At 33.6% G+C, this 14751-nt stretch overlaps 1 protein-coding gene across 2 annotated transcripts in view; it reads right to left on the bottom strand.

Moving 5' to 3' along the window:
* SNTG1 (syntrophin gamma 1) overlaps positions 1-14751 on the bottom strand; it is a 326387-nt gene that overhangs the window by 29440 nt on the left and 282196 nt on the right. For both annotated transcript variants that reach the window (XM_042869538.1, XM_042869539.1), the window contains exon 15: positions 13552-13623. In XM_042869538.1, the coding sequence (XP_042725472.1) occupies positions 13552-13623 (72 nt within the window). The remainder of the gene's footprint in view (positions 1-13551; positions 13624-14751) is intronic.

Here is a 14751-nt window from a genome sequence, read left to right as displayed (position 1 = left end):
TGCAATTTCAGACAAAACTAGAAATATTTTGAATTCATCTCCACTTATTCTTGACAAGAGGCAAAACAGAAAAAAATATGAATAATAGCACAAATGTTCATTTTTTAAACAACGCTACAGCATTATGTGGGATTACAAGATTTGCAGTCACTTCAAGCAACTGAAGCAACAAACCCTGATTTTAAATGGGAGGAATTACAGTGCCTGGTTCCAGAATGCATATTTCTATGTCTCTGCTTTGCTGGGAACAGTTAAAGTTTGACTCTTTTAAATTATACTGTTAGACTTTCAGATTTTTACTGTGTTTTTTTTTGTTTTGTTTAGTTTTTTGTGTGTGTGTGTGTGTTTTCTTCCTACTAAGAACATGCTTGCTATGTAAAAGGGTTGTGCTCTTCTATAAATTGTGAAAATGAAAGTGTTAAAAGTTGTATTGAGACTGACCTCTGTTAAAATGTGTTTGAAAGTGCAAGAATCTTGGAACAGTCTTTTGAAGTGATTAAATAAAAGCCTATGCATTTTATTACCAATATTTTTTAGCAATAATTGTAGTAGATCCTGCTGAGTATTTCATTAATCCTAGTGATTGGAGGGAGAAAGGAGATAAAATGGATCTGGAATATTAACCCATGCTTTTGCTATTTACACATTAACATGAGAACATATTCACAGAATCACACAGAATCACAGAATTGTAGGGGTTGGAAGGGACCTCCAGAGATCATCGAGTCCAATATTGCACTTAGAGAAGATCTAATCAGTACAAGGTAGCACTTCTTCTCAGTGGTTTACAAAAAATATTAAAGTATTTCAACCACTATAGACTGTGACAAATTACACGCACAATGTACATACTAACAAAACAGAGAAAAGCAAAGATATTTAAAAAAAGAAAAATACAATAAAAAAAGAGCATTTCTTCCTACCAGAAAATAACATAGAAAAATAATAATAAATTTTATGGGAATTTATCTTATTTGGATTGAAAAGCAAACAAACAAACAAAAATGAATGACAATTTATCAAACCAAAATATATATATATTTTTTTAATTAGTATAATTTTAATTAGTAGATCAGTATGTACTTGTGATTTTGATATCCATGCCATGGACATGGTAATGATGTGGTAAAAATGGTAACAGTAAAAACAAAATCCAGTCAAATATATGTGAATGGTATATTTTCACTTACAATGACGTCTCCATACGTATGAGATAGTAGCTTCCTCGTTAGTAGAATTTTCTCTTATTTGTAAAAATAATTTGATATCCCTGCAAGGCTCTCTTTAGTGCTTCTGCTCCTTTTTGCTACAAGACTTTTCTTTAGGTTTTTATTTGTGCTCAGGCATGTAAAAAGTGAAGCCTACATACCAATTCACAGATTTAACCCTGTTTTTACTTATAGTATAGATAAATGTAGGAAAAAATAAGTACACAAACTTAAAAGACAGCTATTCAAAAATCCTAGAAAAAGTTGGAAATCAAAGTGAAATTTTGTCTCAGGAATCCAACTGAGAATTACCCAAATCTCCCTGGAAGTTTAAGATCAACCTGTCAGGAATCTTAAAAATAGGCTTGGATTAAGAAGAAATCATTACTAATTGACTTTTACAGAATACTTACTTCATTTAAAATATAAAATAATGTTCTACTCTGTTTAAATGTGGTTACAACTTTGTATTTTGACCCTGCATTTTTACTATTACTCACTATAAGTCAATTATAGTCAATAGCTAATTTCATCTTATTTTTGAGCCATTTTTCATACTGGTAATGATCAACTGTACCATTTACCCCTGATGTTCTCAACGTGAATTAATACAGACTTTCTGAAGATGAACAGTCAGAAGGCTTGTAGCAGTATGCTAATTTCCTACTGGAAGGAAAGTAGCCCTGCTGAAGGATGAGTGGTGAGAAAAGTCTTTGGCTTATACCCAGCTTCAGGGTAATCCAGCATCTCTGCTGACAGGATGGTATGACTCCTGCTTATCTAATTAATAATGATGTCCATGTTAAGTGAGAGTAATAAATTTGTCTAAGGGAACTAAGCATGGCTCATTAGGCAGGTCCTTTCAAATTAAGGCAGAATACCTCTTTATCACTAAGTAATTACATCACTTTCTCTACAGCAAGAGAATTTTTTCTCTTTGAAATCCTGGCCTCTCCAGAAATAATAGTGCTCCTTTTTGATTACATGTATTTTTTTCATTTTCTGTAAGATAGATGCAATAAATACTCATATTTGGGCTATTTGTTAAATCCACTAAGATGTTAGAGACTCTGAACTCTGACTGCAATGAAGACCAATTGTTCTATTCTACAACAGTTTGTGAAGGATTAAACAAAACTATGTCCATGTGTTCCATTTATGACATTCACCCAGAAGGACTTATTTGAGAACAGTCTTACTACTGGTTCTCTTGTTAAATATAGGATATATATATATGTAAGTATATATATATATATAATATATATATAATGGACAAAATAATTAGGAGGTGGAACTGTATATACCAGTGACACCATGAGCAGTTCTTGACATGTGCAATCAACTATGTAAGATGTTCAAAACCATTCAAATCAGAGCTATATACACAGACAAAACAGACCTTGATATATGTTATTTTCTCTTTTAAAGTGAGGTAAAACTCAATGTTTGTGATAGTGATTATAATTCTTAATAAGAGCTGAAAAAAAACCAACAACAACAACAAAACCTGCTTCCTTTTTGAACTACTTTAGACAGTCCTGAAATAAAAAGAAATCTGTCTTACAAAACTCTCTCCCATCAATTCAAGAGTGCAATAATATTAAGATGACTGTAAAAAATGATCACATCATGCCTTTACACCTGCTGGCACTAGCATTAGAGCACTGATTATTTTACACTTATTATCTCCATCTACATAAACAAAACTCCTTTCTAAGGGATTCTAATGATCTTTTTTTTTTTTTTTTCTGAAACTTTGGGAACACTCCTTTCAGGCATCACCATTAGTTGCTATGGCGATAGTTCTAATAGCATTTACAGGCAGCAGGAAACTGATTCACTCCAAAGTGAAAAAGAAGAGATACTTCTTCTCCAAAAAATACTCATTAATCAAATAATAAAGAAAAAAAACACCCCACGTCACTTGCATGCAAGCACGAACAAACACATGAAATCTTTTTTTTTGAATTTTAATATCAAAAACATACAAAAAAAAAGTTGCAATTGCATACATGTGATTATTTAAATAGCTACAGAATAACAGCTAAACTAAAACAGGGCACGGTATTTTTCAATGTTCAAATTTTATGAAAATACACATTCTGAAAGGGAAAAATAGTTATGAGTACAGGATAAGTTTTAGTTTCAATTAAATTTCTGTTATGAAGGTCTGTCTGATTCCTTAACAGAAGTAAAAAGTTAATTCCCTGTAACCTACTAGGTACAGTAGTAAGCACAAATGTGAAATTAATTTCCTATTCTTCCTGATTAAAAGGTAATGCAGTCTTAAAGACTTTCTTGAATCAGAACATGAATCTGAATATAGGCTCTCCTTGAGTTAGTGCCATAATTATATGTGTTTCTTAAGAAATGTTATATTTTCTTTCTAATAGTGTAAGAAAAAGTCAAAAGAGCCTATGAAAAAGCAGATTCTATAATAAGACTACAAATAAAAAGTAGTTACGCAATTAACAATTCTATTTTCAGTGTTGGTTCTGCCTATTGAGAGTAAGTACTGTGCAGACTTCTCTGCACAGAAGCAAATATCAATTAGTTGTCTCTGAGACAGGAACAATATATTTCACATGATGAACAGAGCACATATCTAGTGAAAAATACAATAGAATCACTGTTGTGTGAAGGCCTACAGTGCTAAGTTCTTTACATAATAAAACTCCATACAATAAATTTAATTATTGCGATAGTCAGAAAGGCAGGATTAACCATAAAGTGTTTCTGGAATCAACTCAAATAATTAAGGATTGTGACCAGAAAACAAGAGGAAAATAACAAACTGAAGAAAAATGCTACACCAAAAAAAGAAAAAAGCCTGCAAAAACTGATGAATAAGAACATATTAGTGAAGAAAACACTGAAATGCATCACAGATTCTGAAAAGAGTCCTGCTCAGACTAAATCAGTGCTCAAACTTTTGATAAATCTTGAACGGCAACTAGGATGTAAAACATACACTTGCTTTTGTAGGGTATGCTCATTCATCATTTTTCTTTCACGCTTAATTTCCATTCTCTTTCATCATTCCTTTCACCTTATGTTAGAAGTTAAAAGTTGGCTTTACATCACACGGATGTTGTAACGCCCCGGAGCGTTTCATAGACAGGTAGTAAGAAGCAATTTCTTAGAAGGAAAAGTTGATGTCTTTAACCAGCAGAAAATTTCTAAGAATCATTTAAGTATCTGTTCTGTATTTGTTATTTTCCTTTTAGTCTGTGTGCTCATCTTATTATTCCTCCTACGAAGCAGGATCACTCTAACAATGGAAGCCCCAGCCCATCTCAGCTGACTACATTTTCTGACAGAGAGACAGTTTATGCTATCTTAATATTATAAAAAAAAACAATAAACAGCTCCTTTAAAAACACCTCTTTTAAAAACAAAACAAAATTTAACTTTCTAAAGTTAGAGGGAAACAGAAAAAGCCTTACTTGAAAGTTTTATATTTAAAATATCTTTTTTTTTTTTTCCTTCTGAATCAAACAAAAAGTTAACAAGACCTGATATGGCAGCAGTTGTCATGCAGCTAACAAAACTTTCTGCTTTCAAAAGAAGCAGAAATTAAATTTCTCTAATTTAACAACATAACAGAATTAAGGATTCTATCACTACATACATTCACATCAAAGAAGAATCACAGAAAATATGGAAGATCATGTAAGAAACGTGTTTATCTGGAGCACATCTCAGTTCAAGGAAGGAGCAGCTACACACCCCTGAAAGCTTAAAAAGACTCAGTGATAGGAATTCAGCAGCTGTAGTAGTTCTATTTCAGTACTGAATGATACTAGCACCTGACACATTTTTCTTTATTGTATAACTAGAGACAAGTTTATGATGGCCTTAATGCCAGTGGACAAGGGGAACATTTATTATTTCCACTGTTATCTTATACCAAAATAAGTTAGAGTGGGAACAGAACCTCTTTTCTCTGGAGACATTAAATACATCTACTTTTAGAGTCGCAGGACTGAAAATCATTTCAATTACTTAGAACTGAAATACTCAGCAGTTTAGTACTTTTTCCAAGAGCTGACACCTTGCTGAGCTCTGGCTAAAAATGCATTTTTCCCTAGATTTAGTATTAGTAAAATGCACTCAGGACTTATGCCACCTAAGCACGAGTTTGTGTAAAGTGCTTTATTGGAATCATATCAGCATGTAAGCCTCAGCCACTGAGCAAATTATATTTATATATTGATACTTTAAATATTTGAGTATGGCATTCACTTGAGTATATTGGCATTCACACTGGAACAGGCTCCCCAGGGTTGAGTCACCATCCCTGGATATGTTTAAAAACTGTTTGGATCTGTTGCTCAGGGACATGATTTAGCGGAGGGTTGCTAGTAAGAGAACTATAGTTAGGTTGTGGTTGGACTTGATGATCTTTTCCAACCTGAATAATTCTATGATTCTATGATTTTAAAATGTATCTAGCATTCTCCATAGTCTCTTATGTTTTTTGCATCCTTTTCCTAGAAACAATAATTGAAGCAATAGTGTAAATTATTTTTCTCTGCAAAACACAACCTGTATTTTGTGAAGATGAAGGCTGGCTATTACGTGTCTTTTTGGGGATGATGAACAAAATTAGAGGACTTTTAAATGAAAAAATTAACATAATTGTATTTAAGTAATTTACACAGTAACTGCTAAAAATGAGGAACAAACCACATGTCTGGTCCAGATTAATACCGTAGAGAGAAAAGTATAGCTACAGTGATGGGAATGAATAATTCACCATCCTGACACACTGTCAACATAGACTGCCATTCATAATTACTCTCACATTTCATTTCAGATCTGACCTGACGTCTGAATATGGTTCCTGTTTAGTGCTAAATAAAATATGCTGTTTATCGTAAACCTCTGAATGTTTTTGCATGACACACTTGAGAGAGAGGGAAGTGACTGAATGATAGAAAACATTTTCTCACAATTACAAGGAGATGCTTGAATTATGCTGAAGAATATCAGTAACTCAAGTACACAAAGCAAACTCACTTTATGTAAATGTAGCATTTTCTACTATTTTTTACAATTTACCTAAAAATTTTCACTAATTCTATCTGCTGTGTGGAAGAAATTACATAAATAATATTTACCAACTTTTCAAAGATACTTAATTTTTTTTATATATATGGCTTGCTCCAAAAGTAATGCTTATTTTTATTTTGTTATGTTGTCATAATAATGTTATATTTTGTTATGTATGTCAAAGGCAAATATTGGTAGTATGGCAGTAGAGGTGAAATCTTCACACCAATATTCTGTAATATGTTGTTGCCCTGTGACAGATTGCAGCAGAGGGGCAGTCTGATTGAATGGCATCTGACATGGAAGTGAGGATGAAGCAAATGTGCCTTACTGAATTCCTCCATGCAGAGAAAATGGTACCCACTCACATTCACAAACTGTTGCTGAACGTCTATGCAGACCAAAAGTGAGTGTGAGCGGAGTAAGGGGTTGGTGGTATGCCTCAGCAGTGGTAACAATGGTCATCTCCAGTGGTGCAGATTTTTACAAACACGGCATGCAGGCTCTTGTCTATTGCTGGCAAAAATGCACAGCTGATGATGGTGACTAAGTTGAAAAGTAATATTTTGTAGCTGAGAATTTTTTATATCAAATAGTGTTATTGTGCCCTTTGTATTACTCAGGTAGGAAAAGAACCTCAAGATCATCAAGTCCAACTACAGCCTAACCACACTACCCTAACTCTCACAACCCAACATTAAATCATGTCCCTGAGCACCACATCCAAACTGTTTTTTAACACATCTAGGGGTGGTGATTCAACCACCTCTCTGGGGAGGCTATTCCAGTACTTAACAACTCTTTCAGTAAAGAAGCTTTTCCTGATATCCACCCTAACCTTACCCTGTTGCAACCTGAGGCCATTTCCCCTCATCCTGTCACCCATCACCAGTGAGAAAAGACCAACCCTGCTCTCTCTCGCTGTAAGCACCTTTCAGGTATTTGAAGAGAGCAGTAAGTCTCCCCTCAGTCTCCTTTTCTCCATACTAAACAGCCTCAGTTCCTTCAGTCACCCCTCATAGGGCATATTCTCCAAGCCCTTCACAAGCCTTGTTGCCCTTCTTTGGACTTGCTCCAGCATCTCAATGTCCTTTCTGTACTGAGGTGCCCAAAAGTGAACACAGTACTGGAGGTGAAGCCTCATCAGTGCCGAGTACAGGGGCAGAATTACTTCCTTAGTCTTTTCCTAGTCACAACAACCTGAGGCAACCCTACAGGCTTGGGGAGGAGTGGCTGGAAAGTCCATCAGTACACCAAGGTCTATTTCCGTCAGACAGCTTTCCAGCCACTCCTCCCCAAGCCTGTAGGGTTGCCTCAGGTTGTTGTGACCAAAATGCATGACTTGACACTTAGCACTACTGAAACTCATACAGTTTGCAAGGAGGCATTACTTTTGGAACCACCTACATATATTTGCATTTACACACACAAGCACACACAAAAGCATACTCAAAAGATGCACACAATTTGACTGCATATCAAAAATGTAGGAGTTACCAAAAGATAGATTCAATTCAACAAGCTTTGAATTACAGAACGAGCCAATGCCATTTGCCTATTTCTAAAGCAAATGATATATGAGTACCTTCTGGTTTCAATTTTAGAAGTCTTGTTCAATGCTAACATTGGAATTATTTGACTACTAATGGGGCTTTACCTGTCACCATAAAGCTCTGGGTGAAACAAGCTGCTTCCTGAATGAATTAACAATATATATTCATGGCAAACTCCACCACCAATTGTGCTGAAAATGACTCGTTGACACATTTTAATGTCAGAAGTGGTATCAGATTATATTGCATGAAGGCTTATTTAATATAGATCGCATCTGTATGCAGTTGATATTCCAGTAGTATCAGTTTGAATACAACTGGTGGTACAAAAAAATAGTTTAAAAGTACCAATTTCTCATAGCAATTTATTCCATTTATTAATTATAAGAAATGCTAAATTTTCTAACTTCTTCCTAATTTGAACTTCCCTAACTTTAATTCCTGCTTTTTCTTCCATTTTATCTTTTTCTTTTTAGGATTAAAGAGATTTTCAGAGCTCTCTATTCTCCCTCTTAAGGTACTTGAACCCATATAAAAAACATATTGTATTTTTAATAAATTAATTCTTATGCCTATCAATTTATGTATCTTTCCATCAGATCTAAATTATTTGTATCTTCAATAATGTTCCTTTCCTGTCAAGCACAGCCCACTGCTATGTTACCACTACTGAAGCATAATGAATAATTTAATGTAATATAATTAAAATGTGATTATTGTACTCAGCTTGTTTTAATAATTGGCTTGTCAAATTAAAATTTCACCCCCAAAATAGTGACTGTGAAAATTTTTACACTTACATATATTTTTAATAGATACTTTGAAGTCTTTTCATAGAAACTTCCTTATTAGCCACTGGTGTGGATTGTATCATATTACTATTCCAGTAATTGAATGTGATTTATTTTACTGTATTTTATTTTATTTTACTTTTTCACTATCTATCTAGATTTTAAATATTGAATTATGTTATCAGAGATCATTTTCTGAATTTATGTCAGTAAAACTGTTTTGGAAAGTCAAAATAGTGTTTTTTAAAATCTTTCTTCTTTTTGTTTTTATTATTTAGAAAGTTCTAATCAGATTAACAATAATGACTTATTGCTTTGCTTAGGTTAAGTCTCCTCCTCTTTCTTTTCCTGGTAATGTGACAAAACACACAAACAAACAAAGAAAAAAAAACATTACAGTGACAACAAAACAGAGATTTATCATGAGGACTTTAATAAATATGAATCCACAAGTTTTGAACCACATAATACTTTAATCTCTGAGGCGCAGGAGATCCTGCCTTGAGGTTGAGAGAATTACAGAAATTGAAAATGGCATCTCAGTTTCATACATAGTTCATGAGAAGCCTTTGGAATTAATGCAAAGGAGAACACACTGTATGCATACAGTCAAGTATGAAGAAAACGTTTGCCATGATTGTGAGTTTTATTTAACACATTGCCTTCCTGATGACTAAATAAGTGAAGTCCTTTGCTGGCTGGTAGACATTAATACTTATTTAGTGTTTTAATATTTTACTGTCACTAGAAGTAGTATTCTCTCATATTAAAAATCTGAAATATAATGTGCATTCAGTAAGATCTGGCAGTTCACATTCTTCACTTCAGTGCTTCTGTCATGGAGAGAAACTTCAAATCTCTCTAACTGATGAAAACGACAATACCATTTAAAAGGATAAACTTAGGATAGAAGGTTTCTTTAATCAAAATTCTTCCAGTGGCATTCATCAGAATTTTTGACAGAATTAGGGACTGGAAGAAGGAACAAAATTTTTACTGAGAGATTTAGTAGTAAATCCTGTCCTTGTTTCACAAAAGATACTTCCTAAAGTTTCCAGAGTACAGCAACAGAAAATACTAGCATGCTTGGTGAAAGTTGCATGCTAGTTTATAATGTTCATAAGCCTAAAAATGGAAAAAGTTTCTGAAAGTCTCATTCCAATCTAAACAAACCAGGTAATGCATATTCATTTTGATTAGTAAGCGCTACAGTGACAGTTACTAATTCACTTTCACAAAGAAGACATAACCCAAGACTTGCTTACCTTCTGGCTATATAAAGACGTTGCAGCAGTTCTGGCCAAGCCAACACACTCAGTCTTTCATGCAAACAATATATCTTTTACCTTCTAAGTAAGCTCAGCAGCCTGGTCAATACAGAAGGAAATATGCCGTGGAAACATTAATTCTAAAACATTACCTCTCATTCCATGGCAAATTCATATGAAGGTTAGCAAAGACCATTTTCAAGTCCTTCTATTTAAATTGAATACTAGCTACAGAAGCTGTATCTGTACTAATATATTAAGTACATATGGGACTGCTTGTTGACACTATAGTGAACTGACAAGGGCCACACCATATTCATATGTTGAAAATCTTGAGCACTGGCATCAGTTGGCAGGTGGTGAGAAATTACATTGTAAATCAATTAATTTGTAAATGTATGTATAAATATATGTACTATATATATATATACACGTAGAATTATCATTACTCCTATTTCTCTCCTCTTCCATCTTAGCAAATAGTTTTTATCTCATCTACTTTTTTCAGATTCTCTCCCCACTTTCCACTGGGAGGGGTGAGCAATGAGTGAAAGGCTGTATGGTGCTAAGCTCTCTGCCAGGTTAAACCACAACAAGGACATTCATATGAAAACTGCTCATTAGAAAACATTTCTTCACCCATGAGAAGTCTAAACTAGTAGACTAGGAACTGCGTGGGTGAGTGCTAGGTGGGGTATTTGGTACAAAATCCATGGTGATCATGCAAGAATAGTTAAGAATAATATTCTTAATAGTCTTTTGATTGTATCCCTCAAATTGGGAATGTTCTGTGATATTTATTCCAAGTAAATGAGTAGCCTGAACAATTTGAACTTAAACAAAGAAGATGGAACTAAACCCATTGAAGACACACTGAGTGATAACATTCCACTGCAAATTGAATGAGTATCTTCCTGGATTTATCTCTGCCCAGTGACATACAATTATCTCTATTGAAGGAGAAGCACAGAACAATGCTATCTTCCCAATATTTCCGAAAAGAATGACATGAACTCAGTAGCTCCTATGGAAGAACAGTAAATGTAAAAAAGGGAAAACTGCACTAGAAGAGCCCAGGTTTCTTTTCTCCACATTTTTAATCGGGCTTCTGAAGTTATCATGCTATATATCAATATCTGTGAATTTAGGCTTCAATTTTAGCATTATTCTCCATTATTATATTATTATTAATTTATTATTATATTAAAATTATTATATTATTATTCTCCAAGGAAATGAATTTATAATAAAAGTAGAATGTGAGGTACGGTAGAAGGGAAGAAGTTTGGAAGTGATCACAAAGTAACAATCTAAATTTTTTAAAGTTGCCTCTGCTTGGGTAATATCCATGCAGAAAATCTGTCTTGTACAAATGCACCTGGACACTTTTTGATGCTGGCAGAAAAGCTGAACGAAGACTTAAGTCATTACAGAGGTTCAGTGTAGTAATAGTAATGGGAAGCTGTTTTTTTTCCTGGTTTTACTTGCTTGAATATTTAGTGAAACAATGGATAAGTCCGATATAATCTGCTGCAGAAAGCTAGAAGATGATGAATGTTAACATGCTGATGTTGGAAGCTGTAATTTCATTGCAGTGATTTTTTCAACAGTAAAAAAAAAACAAAAAAAAACAAACCTGTTTAAAACACTTCATTATTTTATGAATGTGATCATGCTTGCAGACCATAAAATAATAACTGAATATGAATAATGAGGTAAACACATCAGTAATATTTTTAGATCACTTAACCAGCAATTATCTCTATGCTGGATAATCCTATGTTAAAACAGACTGAGAATGGAGGATCTACAGACAGTCTGAAGAACTAAATGATAAGAAAGAACAGCATCTTTGCAATCTTTCCTGCACCAGGAAGTTCCTGGTTCAGTTTTTACAGTTTGATGGCCTGTATTCTGGCTGACTGGGCAAGCCCTACTTTCATGTAACAAATTTCTGCTACACAGGTGAAAAATAAATAAATAAATAAATAAATCCTTACATTAGTACACACAAATGGGATAAAGAACAAGAGGAAAAAAGAAAAAATGGCTAAAAATGAGTGAATTAGAAGAGTATCAACAAAGTAAGACAGTAGAAAGAAGGAATAGAAGAAAGACTTCTGAATTAGAAAAAAGTACACATCATAGGTGCAAAGAGAACAGTAAAATCTTTGGATAAAGTTACAAGGAGTTGTCCTTGTTCCTACAGGCTTAAATCTTAAGAGAAGGTGCTAGGGGCTTATTGTTTTCCATACTGAAGTCCTGAAGTAAACAGACTACCATTAAAATAAAAAAAGCATATGCCACTAACAACATATTTCATTAGTCACTAAAAGTAACTGTGTTGTAAGCACAGTGGTTCATATTACTCCTGAGTGCAATGCTTTCACAGAGTGAACAGCTGCTTCTGTTAATTTTATTCCTACTTGAGTCAATGTTTGCACACACTTGGTAGTTAACCACAGTCATCCTCTGTCCAAACTAGTTGTATAAGAACACCTTTGCCTTTTCTATTTCTGTTTGCTAACAGTGGTTTTTTACTCAGATTAAAAATGTGGTTTCTTATTTTTGAAGTCTCTGATGTAAAAAGCTTCCATATTTTACTGAGTTGTTCCATCTGTAATCTACCTCCTAAAGGAATAGAGTTCACCTACGTGACCTACAAAAACTAGAAAATGTACATGTATGTCAGTACAAGGTCTTCCCAAAGGGACACACTTCTTTAAAATATTTTTTTCATACCTCTTGATATTAGACTCTGCCTGGATGAAAAGTAAAATCCAAATCCTCACACAAAAAAAAACAAAAATTTAACCTAGTAAAAACAACATGGCAAAGCACTTCAGATGAATGGAAAGAGAATTTTTCGTCTCTTTTTTCCTTCTCTCTCCCTCATGTTTTAGATTTAGAAATACTGAATATCTGGAAGATTGTTTTTCAATGTTTTAAAAAGAGAGTATGCTTTAATTCTGAACAAAATCAGAAAAAAAAAATAAATACAATGCACTGAAATGGATCTATTCAATTTGCTACTTAACGATTTAGCTTTCAGAACATTTAATTAGCTCTCCCATTTCCTATAGTTAAAGTAAACTGAAACAATTAGAAAAAGCACAAACATTTTTAGAATGGTATTCCATATTTTAATGACTTTGCTGTCTGCCTTAGTGCAATCTTAGATTTAGCAGAGGGCTGTTAGAGTTAGGGTAGTATGGTTATGTTGTGGTCGGACTCGATGATCTTTAAGGTCTTTTCCAACCTGAGTGATTCTATGATTCTGTGATCTTACATTGCAACTGTGAGTTGCTTCAACACATTAGAAAGTAATAGAACTGATCTGTATTTCTTTTAACTCCTCAATTAGAAAAAGAAATGTTCTAATGATTGAATGTGCAAGTAAAGCAAAGCCATAAAACTCTTTTTTAGTAAAAAACACATACTACATGATGGAGAAATAAAACAGTTTCCGAGTTAAAAATCAGTTCAATCAATTCTTCTAAATTTATCTAATTAATCAGTATATAATGATTTCAGGACTTATAATATTGATTCATAGGGACAAGATCTGATGTCTTTCTGCAACGCAGTCACAAGGAATTTCTAGTTCCAGTGTAATCCTCTGGCTTCTTGACTGCTCTGACAAAATGGTAATTTATTTTATACTTTTTCATCATACCTTGAAAATTTTGCACATTATCTCATAGACTGAAAATGTTTTCTCAGCTCGTGTCCAATCCCAGGTTGTGACCTTGGAAGAAAAAAATAGAAAAAAGAAAAAACAGGAAAAGAAACCAAGTTATTATTCTTCATTTCAGTAGTTCAGTTTATTAAAAAAATAAAATAAAAATCAATCCCTAAAACTTTCTACCTTTTACATCCAGTATAATGTACACAGAAAGGGCAAGCACTACCTCAGAGCACAAACTACCATGGATCAGCGCTGAAAAGGCGTCTGTCTCCTTGTACTTTCAATAGCTTTTCATGCAGGCTAATCTATGTTGAATGAACAGGTTTCCCCTGGGAGTCTCCTATCCATGCTGGTGGGGGTTGCATTGAGATTGCAAAATGATACAGCCCTTTAAATGTTCTCACAGAACCCTAACATGTTTCTCCATGTTTCTGTTCTTATAACAGAATTTCTTGTTATACATACATTGTTTGCAGAGGTCCTAAAACTGAAGTTTCCAACCTTGCAGTATCCTAGACACTTATCACATGTGACTTGCAATGTAGGTGCAAAAACTAACAAGAGAAAACAAAGGTAAATATACACTTTTTTTTCTTACCAGTGTGAATCTGCTCTTAAATTCGAACAGAGTGAGATTTGAATAAGTCTGTTTCTTCACATTATCTCACAATTTTTGCAACTGCTTTTAACAGTATTTATTTTAAGCAATTATTTTTAAAAAAGCCTATAAATAACTTTTTTAGGAAGCTGCAAGAAGGAAAGAGGAGAATTAGTCACAGTCTCAAAAGACGGAATACAAAACAAACAATCAAAAAAAAAAAAAAAAAAAAAAAAAGAGAAAAGAAAAACTGAGGCCTACAAGAATTACTGCAGTGCCTCAGCTTCAAAGGATCATGGTTATTACACAGCTAGGCAAGACAAAAGAGCCGAAGAAGTAGTATAGTCCGCTTTTCAAAACTTAAGAATATAAAACTCTTTGAAAAATATCATCAAATTACAGCCACAGCATAAAAGGAAGATAATACATAAGACCAACTTATTTTTTATATAAAGAGAAAACTATGAATAGACCCAATATTGCTAAGAAGCACGTATGGGCTTGGATGCTGTGACATATTACTTTCTTTTTCAAAGTGATTTTGGTATCGTATGCTAAAATTCTATACTTAACTAATTTTTAGGGATACA

Source organism: Lagopus leucura, unplaced genomic scaffold, assembly GCF_019238085.1.
Source record: "Lagopus leucura isolate 7727_CA_CO unplaced genomic scaffold, USGS_WTPT01 Super-Scaffold_100002, whole genome shotgun sequence".
Classification (NCBI taxonomy): domain Eukaryota; kingdom Metazoa; phylum Chordata; class Aves; order Galliformes; family Phasianidae; genus Lagopus; species Lagopus leucura.
This window is presented reverse-complemented; position numbering and strand designations above follow the sequence as displayed.